We start from the raw sequence: 19,656 nt of genomic DNA, 5'->3' as shown, positions 1-19,656 counted from the left end.
GTTTGAGAAGGAGTACTCATTAAATCCACGAGTGATATTGCCATTGAATCCAAATTGTAACATAATATTATGGTGGCTGTGCTTTTATTTTGTCCCACAAGTTTATATTTGTTACCTAAACAGCATAGTCTTGTGCAGTGTAGCTTTTAAAAGTTCTTTTAAGGTCTATTTATAGCAGTAGCTAATATTTGCCTTTGAATGGTTATGCCCCATGCATTATTATTAAATCCAGGTACTTTACCTCTCTTTTGAAGGATCCAAGCCCAGTCCTTTTTTAACAAACAAAAATTCCAGTGGTAGACACTATTTTATGTTAATGTGTCTTCTCCAAAGAGTACTTTGTTCAAAATAATGTAACAATGTGTCCTGTGAGAGGCTTTACAAGAACCTGCCCGTAAATTGACTGAGTGGTAATTTGGGAGGAATGAAATGTCATCTTACTTTTGAACGTACCCAGTATTGTTGTTAATTGCTCTATGCAATGTGCCTAGCAGTATAAAGTCAGTTGTAAGTCATTTGTACATTTTTACCTTTATTTGTTCTCTCAGTGAATATTGAGTTTCAACTATGTGTCAGGCATTGCGCTAAGTTCTGCAGGGATATAAAAAGATATAGTTCCTACCATAAAGAGATTTATAACGTATTAAAATGGATAAGACTGAAATGTAAAATGAGGTAGAATAGGATGTGTTTTCTAAAGGAGGTACAAACTCAGATTTAGTAGCTCAAGGAAGAGAAAAATCAGTCCTGAGTAGTAGATCAAGCAAGACTTAGCAAAGCAGATGCAACTTTGATTGGAACTGGAAAGAACTGTGAGATTTAGTCAGATGGAAATTTTGCCAGAGGGAAAGGCATTAGCAAAACCATGGGTTTGGGGATGCATTACGCATTAAGCATCTCCTTTTAAACCAGTTTGGTTTAAATGTTGAATATATACAGTCATGATTCATGGTCTGTAAAATGGGATAATATTGTCACACAGAAAAGTTAGGACAATTAGATGTGACCGTGTATTTTGTGATACTTTGTGTTCTTGTAAGCCACTAGTTATTATATAAGTAGGGAAGTAAAGCAAAAAAAGAAAAAAGAAAAAAGCAAACGTCTTGGTGTTAGAGTGTGTGTGTGTGGGAGGCTTAAAAACATGATAAAGGGATGTAACTTAATAGCTTAATTCAGGAGAGCATGGAGAGCTGAAGACCTCAGAGCAAAGAGCGACTCACTCAAATCTAAGCTATGGAGAGATCAGCATCTGCTTAAAGTAGAAAGGCCAATTGCCAACTTTTACGAGAGAAGAGATATAAAGTAATCAGGATAGTGGCTGTGATTTAGAAAGAAGATGGTTGGGAAAGATTAGAGTGGTAGGAATTGTAGACCTGTCAATAGGGTGTGAGGAGAGGGGATCTAAGAGAACTTGGGGGTGAAGAGGAAACTTTCTAAGTGACATGACCATTACAGAGATATAAAATGAAGATTTTATGTTTGAGTAGGTTGAGTTCAACCCTGATCCAGGCAAGGGCATTGTGTAATTGGGATGTGGGGATTGATTCCCATGAAAAAGATGTGCTGGTAAGATAGAGATTTGGGAGTTCTCTACATGAAGATGATTTTTTTTTTAAGATTTTATTTATTTATTTGAGACAGAGAGAATGAGAGAGAGCACATGAGAGGGGGGAGGGTCAGAGGGAGGAGCAGGCTCCCTGCCAAGCAGGGAGCCCGATGCGGGACTCGATCCTGGGACTCCAGGATCATGACCTGAGCCGAAGGCAGTCGCTTAACAAACTGAGCCACCCAGGTGCCCCATGAAGATGATTTTTAAACCTCTGGCAAGGAAAGACTAGAGCAGCATTCAGACAGGTAAGAATGGCATAGAATTAAACAAAAACAAAAACAAAAAAACAGAATAAGCAAAGGGAAGAAAATCCAGAGAAGGAGATAGATCTAAGGGGAGAGGGGGAATGTCGCTGTGTTGTATTGGGTCAATGATAAGAAGAGAATCAGAGGAAGGCCCATTCTGTAAAAGAATTAAGGAAAACCAGGATTGGAAAAAGTTTGACGTGGGCAATTAAGAAAGTCCTTTTAGTGAAATAGCAGCTATAAAGGGATGAGGGAAAAGACTAAAGAGAGAATAGATGATCCAGATTTCAAGGCAAATTTTTAGGAAACTTGGTGACGAAAGAAGGGAGAAAAGTATCATGGTCGAGAAAAGACTTTTAAAAATTCAGGGAAACCTGCCTTTTTAATTAAAGTATACCTGACACACAATGTTACAATGAGTTTCAGGTGTACAACATAGACTTGACAAGTCCCATTATACGCTATGCTCACCACAAGTGTAGCAACCATCACCACACAGCACTATTACAATACCATTGACTGTATTCCCTATGCTGGGCATTTTATTCCTCTAACTCATTTATTCACAATGGGAAGCCTTCATTTCCTAATGCCCTCATCCATTTTGTGCATGCCCCTACTCTCCTCCCTTCTGGCAACAATCAGTTTGTTCTCTGCATTTACAGGTCTGTTTCTGCTTTTTGTTTGTTCATTTGTTTTGTTTTTTAGATTCCACATATAAGTGAAATCATGGTATTTGTCTTTCTCTGATTTATTTTACTTAGCATAATACTCTGGGTCCATCCACGTTGTCGCAAATGGCAAGATCTTATCTTTTTTTTTTTATGGCTGAGTAATGTATATATACATACACACACACACACACACATATATAGTCCCACAAGTTTATATTATCTATACAGCATAGTCTTGTGCAGTATAGCTTGTGAGATATAGTGAGATAGAGTGAGCATGAGAGAGGGGAGGGTCAGAGGGAGAAGCAGGCTCCCCGCTGAGCAGGGAGCCCGATGCGGGACTCGATCCTGGGACTCCAGGATCATGACCTGAGCCGAAGGCAGTCGCTTAACCAACTGAGCCACCCAGGCGCCCTGCAGTATAGCTTTTAAAAGGGTTCTTTTAAGGCCTATTTATAGCAGTAGCTAATATTTGCCTTTGAGTGGTTATGCCCCATGAATTATTATTAAATCCATGTAATTTTTGAAGGCTCCAAGTAGAGTCCTCTTTTAATAAACAAAATTCCAATGGCAGATGCTATTTTATGCTATGTGTCTTCTCCAGAGAGTACTTTGTTCAAAATAACATAACCACATGTGTCCTGTGAGAAGCTTTATAAGAACCTGCACATAAGTACATATATGTATATATGTTAGGTATGTATTTATGCATGTATATATATATGTATGTATACACATATATCCCATCTTCTTTATTCATCTATCCATGGACACTTGGGTTGCTTCCATATCTTGGCTATTATAAATAATGCTGCAATAATCATAGGGGTACCATATATCTTTTCAATTTAGTGTTTTTGTGTCCTTTGGATAAATACCCACATGTGGAATTACTGGACCATATGGTATTTCTATTTTTAACTTTTTGAGGAACTCCCGTACTGTTTTCCACAGTGGCTACACCAATTTACATTCCTACCAACGGTGCATGAGGGTTCCCTTTTCTCCATATCCTTGCCAACACTTGTTATTTGTCTTTTTGATTCTAGCCATTCTGACAGGCAGGAGGTGATATCTGTCTTTGTCAGTAGAAGAGAAGTAGCCTCTTGAGATGGAATTATTGAGGATTCTGGGAGATCAAATAATGGAGTTTTGTTGCAAAGGAGGTATGAAAGTGGCACCAAGAATAAAGGTTTAAAAGGTTAAATCCTACTACAGGAAAGGAAACCTCCGTTGAGATTAACCAGTAGGAAACTGGGAGATGTTGCAGGAAGATCATTGAAAGATCTAATGTAGCTTCAACATTCTTTATGAAATGTTGGTTAGGGCATGTGCTGAAGAGAATGGGGAATGAGGTGAGGACTAGGGGCTTGAAGAAAGCGGAAAAGACTCCATAGAAACTGTCTCAGGTACAAGAAATGGAAAAGGGAGATTGTTGAGCAACAGGATGACTCACAAGAACATGGAAAGCATAAATTTTAACAAATTTGGTCAGCATGCATATTGTGGCCCCCTCGCCCATGCTCAACCATCCAGAACAGCCGTTGAAGAGTGAACAGCAACGGCTTGCCTGTGCTAGGATTAGAGCCTGGCAAAAAAGATGCTTGGAAAAACGAGATGACCCAGGACTCTAAAGTGGAAGCTCTGGGTTCCAGACTGGGCCAGTGAAATTGGAAAGACATGATGTTTTGATGAGCAAGTCTAGTATAAGTGAGCAAATGAAAAAAAGTGACAATTCTTGGAAGTCATACAATTCTAGGCAGTGGTGTAGCTGAATCATTTAGTAACCAAAATGGAATGAAGGCAAATCTCATTGAGATATAAGAGATGAAGGACTGGATTTTTCATGCTCTTGATTATTATAGTAGGAAACAAAATAGAAAGGAAGACCAAGTGTATGTCAAGTGAAGACAAGCTGTGCTATTATAGTTTGAAAAAAAAGTTACAAAATAAGCTTAGATACTGCTGGGGGAGGACCTGCTGTTCACCTGGGCTGATGCCTTCACTGTGCAATCCTGGGCAGATTCTTCATAACACAAAGGCTGGCTCCTACTCCAGCAGGCAGAGCTGTCCTTTGGTAGTGAACTCCCTTTAACTGCTCTCTTAATTTATGGTAAAAAATTAACCAAATGGATTTAACAAGTGTCTCCTCTGATTAGCCAATCATCTTTCTGGAGGCTGTTTATATGACTACAACATTTAAAGTGCAACCAGAAGTTGCTTGATGAGCAGAGTCATACTGTGATGGGTTAGTTGGATGATCTTGAGAACTAATGTCACCAAGCTCCAATGGTCTGATAGATACGTCTCCACTTAAATTTATGGTGAAGGAATACCGACTTATCTTTTCCATGGGCCAGTTACAGTATATTCCCCCTACACAGTACTAGAGGGAGAGGCCCACGTTTTCTCCTGGGATCCTCAGTCTCACTTGCCATGTACATCATGATCCTCCTGCTAGCCTGTATCTTCAGATGGAGTATACACAGATTGTAGTGACAAGTACAGTAGTACTCCCTTATCTGCAGTTTTGCTTTCCATGGTTCTAGTCAAATGCAGTCTAGAGGTAGATAGTCCTCCTTCTGACATATCGCCAGAAGGTCAATAACAGCCAAACACTATGTCACAATGCCTACATCCTTTACCTCACTTCATCTCATCCTGTACGCATTTGATCATCTCACATCATCAGAAGGAGGGTTAGTTCAGTACAATAAAATATTTTGAGAGACCATATTCACATAACTTTTATTACAGTATAATTTTTCTATTTTATTGTTGCTAATCTTACTGTGCCTGATTTATAAATTAAACTTTATTATAGGTGTGTATGTATAGGAAAAAGCATAGTGTGGGTAAGATTTGGTACTATCCATGGTTTCAGGCATCCACTAGGGGACTTGGAACATATCTTCCACAGATGAAGGGGGACTACCGTATAATTATAGTTTTCTTATATAATCATGATTAATCCTGTATTCTTAAGTTACGTTCAAGTTATCTTGATTTGATATTGGCTGTCCTGAGTAAAATGGCCTCATGTTAGATCTTAGGTGAGTCGCTTGACTTTATATTTTTAATTTACTTTTCGAAGGACAAGTTTAACTTTAATGTAAAGTTTATAATAGATTTTATCCCATAAGACTTCGATTTCTCTTAAAGAGACCTATAATGATAAAGTGACTATAAAAGTGTGGCCTTTGGACTGGGTTAATGATTTGTAAACCACTGGACAGTGCTCAATGATTTCTAAGCATTCCTCTTCTTTTTTTTTTTTTTTTTATCCTTGCATGAGTATGTTATCCCCATTTAACAGATGAGGAAGCTGAGACACACAGAAATTGAATAACTTTTCCAGATTCATGCTGTGAATAGCAAAGCTAGATTGAAATATAATTGATAATTCCAAAGCTGGTACTTCTAACAATCTTTATTTGATATTGCTCTCTGGTACTAGTCTCCAGGAGAAAGGCATTCAGTGTGGCAGAATCCTGCTACTAATAATGATGATGATAGATATAGTTTCTGCTCCTACTTTATACCAGGTACTTTGAATAAATTTTTACAAATCCTTCCTGCATTCCTGTAATCTAGCTATCATTTAAAAAAATTTGTACATGAGATAATTAAGGTCAGAGATCAAATAACTTTTATAAAGTCATATAGCAGATAACTGGAGTCTTTGACTCCAGAACCAAGGTTCAAAGGTATTGATAGATGGGAGTTTGTGGCACCCATGGAGGGTAGCAAGTTGCCCTGTGTATTGCGGGCCTAGAGTACATGGCTGAGCAAAGGAGTTAGGGGGGATTGTGGAGATTAAAGAGGCAAAGGAGAGTTTCTGAATATTTTTAGAGATGAGTAGGTCCTTAAAGTATCAGATGGAAGATTGAAGACTTAGAGGGTAAAGAGAAATTCTTAAGTGGGGGCAAAAGAGAATAAAAGTTGCTGTTTTCTAGTAGATTGAAATCCTGTAATGAAAGAAAAAGTACAGTGGAGATAAAAGAATTGTACAGTTATTTATTTTTAAAGATTTATTTATTTTAGAGCAAGTGAAAGAGAGAAAGAGCATGCGCACAAATGGGTGGAGGGGCAGAAGGAGAGGGAGAGAATCCTCAAGCAGACTCCCTGCTGAGTGTCGAGCCTGATGCAGGGCTGGATGCCAGGACTCTTGAGATCATGACCTGAGTTGAAACCAAGAGTTGGCTGCTTAACTGAGCCACCCAGGGGTCCCGAGAATTGTTTAGTTAGTTAGAAGAGAACAGATGCTTCATAGATTTTTCTTTTCAGATAAGTGTCTTAGATGGGATCATTGTTCTCAGATGTGACAGTACCTTAAATCTCTAAGACTGGAAAAAAAAAAATTCAGGATGTGGTGTTTTAACTGGAAGCCTTGGAGAAGTGCTCTATGATATCATCTATGGCATATTTTTAAATGTGATAGTGGTAGTGAAGATGGATAGTTTGGTGGCTGGAGATCAGTCTTGTCTTTTTAACTTTCTGGTAGGTGTATGCTTGGCAACAACACCAGAAGTGGTCTCCCCTCATTTGGCTTTCACTCAAACTATTTTACATCACAATAAATCTCCAGTCTCTTTGGCATCAGGTCCTGGTGATCAAAGTATTCAATTCCAGTACCTGATAAAATCATGACTATCCTGGTAGTTACTTTATGTATCTAAAGGTATGTACTTTATGTATCCTCTTTAACAGAGCCTTTTAAAAAATTGGATTCATTAGGAAACGGGAGTCTTTATTCCTTAGAGTATAGATGGGTATATTTGAACAATGACAAAAGGCAATGTACTTGGGGCCTAAAAGAAAAATTACCCTCTTCCTTTCCTTCCTACTTTTAATGGAATTTCAAGTATAATTGAATATGTCTCCTGGGAGTGAAAGCTATATTCGATCAAACTAATAGTATGGAGAATAGCTAGAGTAAGTCTTCGGAGTGGGGGGGGGGGGGCGGGGTACAAGAGTAGGAGTGGTTTTGGAATAGTCAAGCTTTCACCAAGTAATTTTATAGTCAATCTACAGAATCCTAGATCTTAGATTTGGCAAAGACTTGGAAGTAATCTGGGCTAGTATCTTGTACACTGGATAATTTCTTCTTCACCATTTTCTCAAGCAAGTGGACATGGAGCTTCTACTTGAGATCGTCCTGTGAGTGCACTAGCCTGGAAGTGTTAACACTCTAGAGGAGGGGGTGGACTGCTGGGGTTTTACTTCCTTCTATATCCACAGTATGTGGCACTGTGCCTTAGTTTCCTTGCTCTGTTGTAGAGTAGTGCTAATTATTGGGAAGTGCCATGTATTGTCATTTCTTCAAGACTTAGAATTGAAAACATCCAAAATTAATTCCCATTTCTGCCACTTGTGACTTTGGGCAATTTTGCTAATCCCTTTGGTTTCCATTTTTCTATGTGAAACAAGAAGACAGTACCCAACTAGGGAGTTTGTGAGTTGTACTCTGAGACCTACTTGGAGAATGATTTAAAAGGATTAATCATAATGTCTATAGTCTGACAATAGTAGGCACTTTACATGACTTCTTCTCCTTGAGCCTGATTCTCATCTTTGATCAGCGTATGCTGTTTGATTCTGAGTTCAGATCCCTGTGGTAATCTGTCTAGTACGGAGTAAAATAGAGCTACTGCTTTACAGGTACAGGGCATTTATGAGTTCTTTCAGGAAGGATGGATAGGATGTGGACAACTGGGTAGGATACTTTGGAGCTGTGCACCAGCAGGGGAGGATGCGCTTTCCACCACCTATGGCAGTATAATGGTTACGAAGAGCAAGACCGTTAGATTGCCTGGAGGTGTGAAGAGAAAAGGGAAATACAGGCTTATGTCAGAATTTATTAGCATGAACTGAGACTTCTAACCCCAAACAACTGGTGGAAAGTGAAAACTTCAGTTACACTATTGTTTGGTCTACATTAAAGCAATCACTTGGAGTGATTCCCATTAGACTCACTGGCTTTATTTTTCAACTTTGTTTAGAAGCAGTCTAAATAATTAATTTTTTGGAAGTGACTATCTGCTGCAACTATTTATAATGTCTATTTGAAAACTCATTATGCATTAGTAAAAGATTCAAAGGTCAAGGAGGGTGAATCTGTTCTTTGCCTGATATTTATAAGAGATTGGCAATGTTGAGAGAAGGAAAAGCTGCATTTTCTCCATCATTCTTTCCCATTTCAGAATGTATTTACTTGTGAGAGAAGCCACCCCAAATATTCTCTTGGTAGGACTTTTGTTTTGGAAAACATGTTACTGATTTTTAAGTAGCCTCTGAGATATTATTGCATTCTTTCTGAAAACCCATTAGTGGGAATATATAACTTCTACAAAGTGGGCCACAAATTCCAATGATAGCACTTCACCAGTTGTTTCTAAGAACAATAATGCTATCTCTTCATTAAAAAAACAAAACAAAACAAAACACCTAAGTCTAGGGGAAAAGGCAAATGTTCTGAGGTGGTCTGGCTTATCTGCTTAATAGGGGTCAATAATACCATCACTATATCAATGGATTGGGTTGCTATCATGAATCTACAGCATAAATCTAAATGTTTTTATTGTACAGCTACAAAGGACTTTACTAAAGATCAAAATGTTTTCCACAAACTATCTGCTATTGGTTTTATTTTGGAATGAAAAACTTAATTTCTGCTTCATTTACACTTAGTGTGGTTTTGTACTAAGTGTACATCAGATATTGACATATTGGCAGCCAGATATGGCTGAGTGGTAATAATGATCCATTAAATTGAGTACTCTGTTTTACAGCCATACTGGATAACTAAGAGAGCGCACGTGTGTGTGCACGTTCGCACACATGCACCCACGCAATTGTGTCTGCCTGTCCCTAAGCATGATGAAAATCTACCAGCGTTATTTCCTACTTCAAGTCTTTTTATTCTACCCTTTTGGCTCTGTTTGGCTAAATGGCTACATAACCAAGGAAATACTCTCACATCCTCATCATGTAAATTTTAAAATTTAAATAATTTGTTAATAAGCAATTCAATTAATATGTAAGGTAATGAATTTAACTACTTTTAAAGTGTTTCTTTTGAAGGATAGCTTGTTACAATGGATTGTTTCCTTAGGGATTAAATAGTTAATGTGTATGTCTTTTTTAAAATTCTATTACAAATATTAATCTGAATTATATTCAAATACTAAAAGACTTCTTTTTAAAATGATTTTCATGTGACTATTTTGAATATAACTTCTCTACCATGCCTTTACAGATAACTATTAATTGGATATATCCTATATGTTGTTTATTTTTGTAGTTAAAACAGAGCCAATGAGCAGCAGTGAAATAGTTTCAACAACAGCAGACGGGTCTTTAGACAATTTCTCAGGTTCAGGTAAGGAATAAATATTAGATTTTCACATTAATACAAAGCATGGTTTTTCTTAGTTTATTTATATATGTAAGTTTTTCTCTGTGGGTATATGCATGTGTGTATGTAGTATAAAATTGTACTATAGCTTTACTCAGAGTCCCGTACCTGCAATTCCGTTGTTTTTATCCAATGTTACGAAGTATTTGCTGAAAATGTTGATATCCTATAGAGATAAAATCAAAAGCGGTTTTTTTCATTTTTCTTCTACTAAATTATCTTTATTATGTTAATGACTCCTGCCCTTTTTCTCTCATTTGTATGATTTTTTTCCAATTATGCAAATTTAGGTAGGCAAAATTTGGCTTCTGATACTCTTTAAGCAGACTTAACCAAACCATCCTCCTAAGTAACTGTCATGTCAACTAAAGATCTAAATTAGACTTTATAAAGCAGCTTTTGGTCCTTAAGTTAGTTTTGATCTCTTTCACATTAACAAAGTTTGTCTTACTAGAATTCGACTTATGCCAGAGAATGTGCTTGGTGCTATTACAGACTAATAGGTGTATGAGAATGGCCCTGGTTTGGGGCTTAGTAGGGTGAATAAATGACCAGACTATCATATTACACTTTGATATTTCCAGAGGGAAGGCCAAAGATCCCCAAGAAGGGTTCCCCAGGAAGGGACCCAATAGAGACCTGGTTGGGATGGAGGGGGTAAGAAAAGGTTTCCTGGAGGAGATGCCTGCACTCAGCCTTAAAAATGAGTAGGAATAAAGCACACATTGATCTGGGGAGGGGGAAGTTGGACAGATAGAACATTCCAATGGAGGAGACCAAGACACAGAGGCATGGAATTTGGAATTGCCAATGGTTCAACATTCCTGGTGTGTACAGTGTGAGCGGTGATGGCATGCCGGACAGGGTCAGGATAGAGTCTAAAGAGGCATTTGTGTTCCACATGATGTTTGCACTATATCCTGAGTACAGTGGGAGGCATCAGAGGAAGGGGGTTGCATGATCCTATTCACATACAGAATCCTGACTGTAGCAGGAGGGAGAGGGGCTGGAGAACTGAAGTAAAGTGACCAGATAAAGTCTTTTTGCATTAATTTGGGCAAGAAATCATGAAGACCTGAGATAAGGTGCTGGCAATGTTATGGAAAGATGGTGGATTAAGGTGTATTTGCAAAGCCGAATTTATGGCATAGTAACCAGTGAGTACAGGGGATAAGTGAGGCAGAGAGACAGGTTAAGGTGATGGAATGCAAGAGGAGCATGACTGAGAGGGAAAGGCATGTTGAATGGGAGGCAACATCCACTCGAAGATGTTGAAGCTCAGGAATGATCTGGAATGGAAATTTTGGGAACGTGCAGGGAGTTAAAGCTAGTGGGCTCTAACAGTTGAAGACAGAATCCAGGGAAGACCAATATAGAGAGACAGGCAGGGAATAAAATGAAGATGCAGGTTTTCAACTGGGAAAGAAGGAAGACAGTTGAGTTGGAAGTAAAGGCAGGAAGGGTTTCAAGGAAGCTCTATGTGATAGATTGGTATACAGCTATTAAAAATAGTTTGGAGGTCACCTGGGTGGCTCGGTTGGTTAAGCGACTGCCTTCGGCTCAGGTCATGATCCTGGAGTCCCGGGGTCGAGTCCCGCATCAGGCTCCCTGCTCGGCAGGGAGTCTGCTTCTCCCTCTGACCCTCCTCCCTCTCATGCTCTCTCTATCTCATTCTCTCTGTCTCAAATAAATAAATAAAATCTTTAAAAAAAAAATAGTTTGGAAAAAAACTTAATGGCATGAGCAAGTGTTAACTATATTAAGTGAAAAGCAGGTTACAAAAGAGTAATATGCTCAGTATAATCCATGTGTCTTTAAACATTTATGTGTATGCATATTTGTCTTTGTGTATGTGTATAAAAATTAGTGGTGGCTTTCTCTGGATGATGGAATATAATTTGAATTTTATTCCTTCTGCCTTTTTTCAAAAATGTTTTACAGTGTATTTGTATAACAGTCATACTTTTAAAAAGTAGTAATTTTGAAGTGCAAGTTTATCCAAGTCACATACTGAGAAGAAGAGAAGTTTTTTTAAGTATCTCTAGATAATAGTATTGCTTCACTATTCTTCCTGATATTGAAAACCTGTGGTTTAAGGAATTCCTTGTTCTTAAGAAATATACATTGAAGGAATAATAGTTAAGGGACATCTTACCTGCAGTTCCAAAAAGAGTGAGCTATACATGTGTATGCATATACAAATCTATAGGGAAAAAGAGACTAGAGAATAAAGCTAATATAATAAGATGTTAGCATTTAGAGAATTGTGGTAAAGGATATCTGGAAAGTTTTTCTACTATTTTTGCAACTTTTCCGCAGTGTCAAGTTATGTCAAAATAAAATCTAAATGAGGAACATCCGTGGATTTAGCCTACAGCAGTTTCAGTGGATGGTGCTTTACTTCCCCTCATGCCCACTTGCCCCTATGCCCCAGGTCTGTTTTCTCCAATACAGTTCCTAGCAGATATATGTGCTCATAAAGTGCCGTGAGGAAATGGGTGATTTAACTAACAAGGTGAGGAAGTGGAGACAGGGAGGAGAAAACTGTCTTTCAAGTACATAGGTGGTAAAAGGATAAGAGAAGGTAGTCCGTTAGAAAGCAGGAGATAGGGTTGAGGATGGCATTTAGAAGGTCAGGGTGGTTTTGGCTGCCAACACCAACTTTTTATAGAGGTAGGGGTTAAAGGTAGTAGATAAAATGGGGATAATTGATGCAGGGAGGTGCCTGCTGGTACAGCAATGGCTTAAATCCTGAACAGAAGTGGATCACCTTAGAAAAGGAATAACTTTCCCATAGAAACATCAGGAACAATGGACTGGGAATGAATGCAGATGAGTTTGAAGTGAAGGAGGAGTCAAAATGTTAAGGGAATTCCTGCCTGATTCCTCTGCTCAAAGCCTCCAGTAGCTCCCACGTATCTCTGAGTAAATGCTGAGTCCTTACAGTAGCCACAAGCCCCATCGGACCTATTGCCTCCTTCCCACTATTCCTTCAACATCCTGGACAGGCTTCCAGTCCGGACCTTTGCAGTGGCAGTCCCTCTGCCTGGGGCACCCCTCTGTATACCTGCCTGACTCCCTCACCACCTTCCAGTCTGGGCTCTCATCTCCCTTCTCTGCGAGGCACCCCCCACCGCCACTCCGACCATCCTACTTAGTGTTGCAAAACTCTCACTGTAGGGTTCCAGCCTCTCTAACATCCTAAACACAACCCCCCCCAATAACACAGCCTTTTGCAAACTGTATCATTTACTTGTGTATTAGGTTTATTGTTGGTGTTTCACTCCCACCAAAATGTAAGCTTGTGATGGCAGAGATTTGTTTTGTTTCCTCAACACCTGAAAGAGTATCTGGTGCTTATTAGGCACTTAGATATTTACTGGATGGATGGATGGATGGTTGGATGGTTGGATGGATGGATGGATGGTTGGATGGATGGATGGATGAATGAAGGCTTCTACCATTTCCTCTGAAGTGACTCAAAGTGAGGATAGTGATAGGCTTATAAGCTGGAAGAGATGGAGAAGATTGAAATAGATGTCATGAGGAACTGGGAAGCCTGAGGCTGCTTGGAATGTAAAGGAAGGTTGACAGTAGAGCAAGAGTCCAAACAAAGGTAGAACTATGAATGTGGAGCCTTTATCATAGAGCAATTTTTCTCTACAACAGTTTTGCTGCCCAGGTCAAAAGATATTTATCTTGATCCAGGGTTAAGGGTTTTCTAGGTCAGGCATGGAAGAATATGGAAGTAAGAGAATTGAGGGTATCAGTAAGAAGAGTTTTAAAAAAATGATTCATGTATCCTCCTGGGATAAGTATTTAAAAAAAGGTAAGGAATAACAAATTGAGAAAAGGTAAGGATGTCAGGGGTCCTGCATCTATGATAAGGTTGGAGAACAGATTAGATGGGAATAAGGGAAAGAAAATTCTGACAGGAGAGGATGTCTTCCCTTAATCTCAAAACTAGTGATACCTCTACCATATGCTTCTGTAGTTAGTCCTCCATACTTCCCTTCCTCAGCCTTCATCGCTACTTTTAAAATTACTTTTCATTGTCTTTCTTCCTGCTAAATAATAGCGCTATGAGAACAGAGATTTTGTTTGGCTTGTTCACACTTACAGTCTTGGTGGCCGTCATGGATTTGAGCACATGGATGCTGGTCAGTAAATGTTCGTTAAGAAAACAAATGAATTGGTTGATGCTGTTGTGGTGCAAGACTGTGGAATGGGGGAAAGAACGTCCATAATGCGGTCCTGAGCTTGGTGGTTGGAGTAGAAGGCCAGAGTGGAGGCCTAGACAGAAGGAGAGAAGTGATGGACGCATAATCCAAGATAACGTTGAGACTTGTTAGGGGACACAGTTAAATACTAAAGGTTTTGATAAATGCAAGACAGTGTTTAGGAGGTGGGTCATTCATGAAACTGTTAAAGAATTGTCATAAACCTTAGAGAAGGAAGGGTTTAATGGGAGAGAAAAAAACAAAACAACAACAATTTTGAAGAAGCAGAAATGGGGTTATGTTTTTCAGGTCTTTGTAATATCTGGAATCTGAGAGCATGAGTACGCTCTACTTGAAAAAGATATGCAGGAGAAGCAGGGTCCTTGAAAAAAGGCTTAGCTGAAGGTGGAAGGATAGTTTGGTGACAAGATTGAAGCTATAGGTGATCTTGTTTTCCATAGATTGATTCTCCGTGTTGCACAATGGAGAGAGAGAGAGTGAGCTGGGGAGTCAGGGGCAGGTATAGGAAACACAAAGCTTTTCCCTTAATTCTTTTGTTCCTTCCTTCTTTCTGTCTTCCTTGAGTAAAGATGCAAAAGCCATGGCCTGCTGGGGTAGCTATGAACAGGACTTAGGGCTTATAAGGGAAAGAGAAAGCAATCTCCAAGCATTTGACTCCAAAATGGTCTTCACCTCTGGTCACTACTCTGCTTCTCCATGATGGCTTAAAAATTCACATCCCAACCATTTTGGGTGTCTTGATGAAACAGACAGCAAGAATAAAGAGGAAACAGAGCCATTCTGACATCGGTAGTAGCTGTCTCCACCTCTGTCCTTCAAGGAATCTGAGCATCTTAAAGCATTAAGGAGGCAGTGAGGCTCCTTCTTTTCCAGGAAAATCACCAGGTATCCTGGTATGGGGAGACTGGAGGAAAGCAGTAGATTTTCAAAGGCATGTTGCTGAATTGAAAATTACAAGGCTGTTTATTATGTTTTTAAAATTTAATTATGTTCTGCCCATTTATTGTTTACCAATGAAAAGTAATATTTTAATGATCTGAATGTTAAGAATAATTGGGGTTGAAAATAATATTTTTAGGGATTGCAAAATGTCTTTGCCTTCTGTTTCTTCCATTTCCACAAAGCCTAAATTTGTTATTAATTTGTTACAGGAAGTGCCAGTTGTTAATACAATGTTGATGTCTGGTGGTATTTGAAAATTGGAAATAGGAACAGGAATGCTTCTAGAGGAGAAAAAAATATCGTGTATGACAAGTAGGACTTCTGTCTTTTAATTGTTCCTAAAAAGATGTAACTTTTGGGGTCTGACTCATTCATTCAACAATTCTGTATAGAGCTCCTACTATATGCGAGGCAGTGTTCTAGGCAGTGGGAATATAGCAGTGATGAAGTAGATCAGGTCCCTGCCCTCATGGAGCTTTCATTCTGTGGGACAGAAGATAATAAAGAGGTAAGTGGTAGTGTAAGTAACTAGGCTACCAAAAAAATGAAAGCAGATCAAATAATGTAGTGAAGAGTGGATGGAGGTCTCTTGTAGAGGGAAGGCCTCTCTGAGGGGTGAGCATACGAGCAGAGATCTTAGTGAAGTGAGGGAATAAGTTTGGGTTTATGTATGTATGTATGTATTTTTAAGTTTGGGTTCATTTAAATGTAAAGGAGGATAATGGGGCTTGGAGTTGGGGGCAGTTGTGACATGATCTGTATTTTTTTAAGAGGAACCATTTGTTGTGTGGAAAACGCTTTATGGGAGAAGAGTGGAGAGGAGGATAAATAGAAACAGGGAGACCAATGTTGCCCTGGCTCAGAAGAGAGAAGACTGTGTTGAGAAGAGCCCCCAAGACAGGACTGAATGTGTAAGGATTCCATTAGGAGAAAAGAGTAGAGAAGAGCGGGAAGGAGGCAAGGTCGGGACGGGGCGGGGGTGGGGGGGTTTGTCCTGACTGCCATCCTCTGGTGGCCACCACATTGGTGATTGGAACAGAGGAGTAAATGAGAGCAGTGAGTTGTCAGGTAGAGGACATATTCTGAAGGGAGAGCTGGCCGAATTTATGATAAAATGGAAAGAGAAGAGTCAAAACATTTAGGCTTTTGACCTGCTTGTCCAACAGAGTGATGTTGACATTCACGAGATGGGAGCAGTGAACTGAGAACCTGCTATTTTGGGGATTTCTATTGACCTTCTCAGTAGATTCTCAAGCTTGGGTCCTCCCCTCCCTCCCTACTATAAGATTTGGGGAACTTCTTTAACTTCTATGTTAGCAATAAGAGAAAGAATGGAATAATAGGAAACAAATGTGCTAAAACAGAGAGGTATTAGTTGCCCATATGTTCCCGAGGCTCTGGCATGCATAATTTGGAGTTTACTAATGGTAAAATAACCATTTTATTTACCTTGATGAATGATGAATGATCTGGGAGCATTCTTTTTTGCTTTAGGTTATTCTGGTCTCATGAAATGAAAATTAATCTGAATTCCTAAATTATTGCTTAAAAAGTTAAAAGTGTTTAGGCAATTAGGAGAAGTATTTGAGCTATGAGATGGAAGATTTTTGACTTTGGGCCACACAAAATTGTAGAGGTTTGGATTTAGGGAAATCCCAAAAGATATGGCTTATTGTATGGCATTAAATATTTAATCATTTTAGGGGCACATAGGTAATTAGCAGCAAGATATTTGGGCAGCATCATGGGTTCTTACTCACATGTATTTTATAAAGAATACTATTCACTTCCAATTATATTGCTGAAGAGCTAAATCAGGTTTATTATACATTTTTACATAGGACTTAAAATAATTTAACCACCCTTCATATCATCAGGGTTTAAAAAAAAATCTCCTTTGCTTATGACCTAAATCTCACATTGTAATTAAACAAATATTGTTTATTGATTACTTACCACACACGTAAAGGAGAGCAAGAGGTCCTGGGCCCCAGAAGCTCCTGGTTAGCAGAGGAAACTAACATCTATACACTACACACGCTAACTATAATGCAGTGTGGTGAAGTGCTACATTGCCAATGTTTACAACACTCCAAGAAAGTACAGAGAAGGAAGACATTATCCTAAAGAGAAAATGATGTTTTAGTCCCAGCAGAGGAGTACGTGTTTGTCAGGCAGGGGAAAGGCAGCCTCACAAGGCAGAGGGTGTGGTATGAAGAGCCACTGAGCCAAACATGAAAATGCATGGCATGTATGGGCAATCCTCGAGTCCAGGGAGGCTACAGATTACGAAACCCAGGGGAGGGTAGACGCTTCCATCTCCTTGTGTGCTTTGCCAAGAAATTTGGAATTTTTCCTAGGGATAATGTGAGCACAGTTGAGAGATGGTAAGTTGGACAATGGACATGAAGTTTCTGTTTAAGAAAGATCACTTTGGTGGCCATGGATGTAGTGTGTGGTGGGTAACGGGTGGTGTACAGGGAACGTGGCTGAGGCTAATGAGAACCTGAGCCAGGTCAGGGGCTTGGGGATGGAGGATGAGGGACGGCGCAACAGGCAATATCTGGATCTGGGATGGGTGACTCGAGACTCATGAAATGAGGGTGGAGGGAAGGAGATGATTTTGAGGTTTTTAGATTCTATGTGGGAGGTCGGGAGCTCGTATGTTTTGAGGGAAAGAGTGAGGCAGACATGGGTTCAAATACCAGCTTTACCATTTGATTGCTTGGACGTCTTACTTAATTTTTATGCCCAGTGGGTACAATGGGAACAAAGAATCCTGCTTCTAAGTATTTTGCTGGACGGACGGTGACGCTGTCCATTGAGTAGAATTACAAATGCAGAAGGAAGGGCAAATTTGGGGGCAAAGATAGTGGGCATCTGGAGAGCTGAGCTAATGAACACTACACATTGTGCTCTTCGCAATGATCAACGATCCCATTTAGTCCTCAAACCATCCTGGGAGGTGTAAGTGGTTTTACTGCCATCATACAGGGGAACGTAGCAAGGTCTAGAGGGATCAGGTAACTTGACCAAGACAACAGAGGAGTTGGAACTTTAGTGTCAGCCGAAATTAAATTCTGATTCCAGAACTTGTGCTTAATTAACACACTCTGCAGCCTCCCAGATCTCTTTATGTGTACACACCTACGCTATGCATATAATCTTAAAGCTTCACGGAACTCCCCTTACCCTGTGTAATAACCTTGATAGATACTATTCCGTTATTCTGTTTGTTTGTTAAAAAAAAAAAAAAAATTGCTGGGTGTAACCTGTGCAGTTGAGTTTATGATGTTTTCATGGGTCCTGACTCACAATTTCAAAAACCCAGGGATAGAGCTTGAAAAGCATAAAAGGGATTTCTATGGTTCCCATCATCAGGTTGCACTGGGTTTTTGTTCTTGTTTTATTTATTTATTTTTTAAACTTATTTTTAACTGTGATTTTCCAGGGAAGGTATTACTCCTCCAGCTACTCTGTTGGATAAATCTCTTTGCCCTTGGCCTCTTTCCAGGCTTAGCAGAGGGGAGTAGGAAAGGTTGTCATCACAGATGACCTGGGCAAGTGGTAGTCCTTGTTGTCCAAGTATTCTCTCACTAATCCCTCCCTTCTATAAATTGCAATATTTACCTAATCCCCTCATGGCTATTTGTGTGTCGGCCTCCCCACATGTGACAGACAGAACTTGTCTATGCATGTTTGCATCTGTGACATCTCGCTCAGTGCCTGGAACAGAGCAGTGACTCAACATGTGCCCGCAGATGGGGGGACACCAGCCCAGTTGGCCTGCCTTCGCTTTAATGTGGACCCAGCTCTGCCAAACTGAGAGCCACGTGGTGGAAGTCTGGCAGCTTGCGTGCAAGAGTCGTACTAATCTAGATCTACTCTACTGTCGCTGGGTTAGGCCTGCTTGCTTTACAAGGAGAGGATTATTCATAGATTAAGATTCTGGTCCAACTCTACCACTCTTCTCCCAAACACAAACAGAAAATTACATTTGAGAAGTATAAATGTACTGATGCGACATCATGAAAAATGTATACAACTTTGAGTGCATGGAACCTTATTAGAAGGATTTTAGTACACAGTATAGTTAATGAGTAATAGAGCCTCTGAACACCAGGATTATTAGTGGAAGAAGAAAATAAACATATTACATCTCATAATTGTACCCAAAGAATATGCATCTTAGCTAGGTAGAGGATAGGAAGAGTCTGTGGGGGGCGGGGGGGGCCGGGGGTGCGGGGAATATATGTGTGTGTATATATATATATATAGTATCCTTTTATATGTATTTTACATATATTTATATGTAATACATAGAAACACATATAGCTGTGTGTATATATAAATATATAAACATAAATGTGTGTAATATACACATAAAAGAGATAGTCCCTATTTACAATAAATAAATTTTAGTGCCTTATGTTCACAAAGATGAATTTTTGTTCTAGTTCAGAATGAGTGTAAAAGAATGTTTGATAGACTTCAGTGCATTTTCTGAGACCTACTGAATAAAGTCTGT

General features: G+C 39.3%; 1 protein-coding gene across 13 annotated transcripts in view; it reads left to right on the top strand.

Moving 5' to 3' along the window:
- Positions 1-19,656, top strand: part of EYA1 (EYA transcriptional coactivator and phosphatase 1) — a 170,983-nt gene that overhangs the window by 23,132 nt on the left and 128,195 nt on the right. For 11 of the 13 annotated variants that reach the window (XM_035011325.1, XM_035011330.1, XM_035011324.1 and 8 more), the window contains one exon: positions 9,832-9,909. In XM_035011325.1, coding sequence (XP_034867216.1) covers positions 9,832-9,909 — 78 coding nt within the window. Of the gene's footprint in view, positions 1-9,813; positions 9,910-19,656 lie in introns of those variants that run through there. The other 2 variants (XM_035011333.1, XM_035011332.1) reach the window with 1 other exon arrangement.

The sequence above is a fragment of the Mirounga leonina genome, unplaced genomic scaffold, assembly GCF_011800145.1.
Source record: "Mirounga leonina isolate KUSES-001 unplaced genomic scaffold, KU_Mleo_1.0 Mir_165, whole genome shotgun sequence".
Taxonomy (NCBI): domain Eukaryota; kingdom Metazoa; phylum Chordata; class Mammalia; order Carnivora; family Phocidae; genus Mirounga; species Mirounga leonina.
This window is presented reverse-complemented; position numbering and strand designations above follow the sequence as displayed.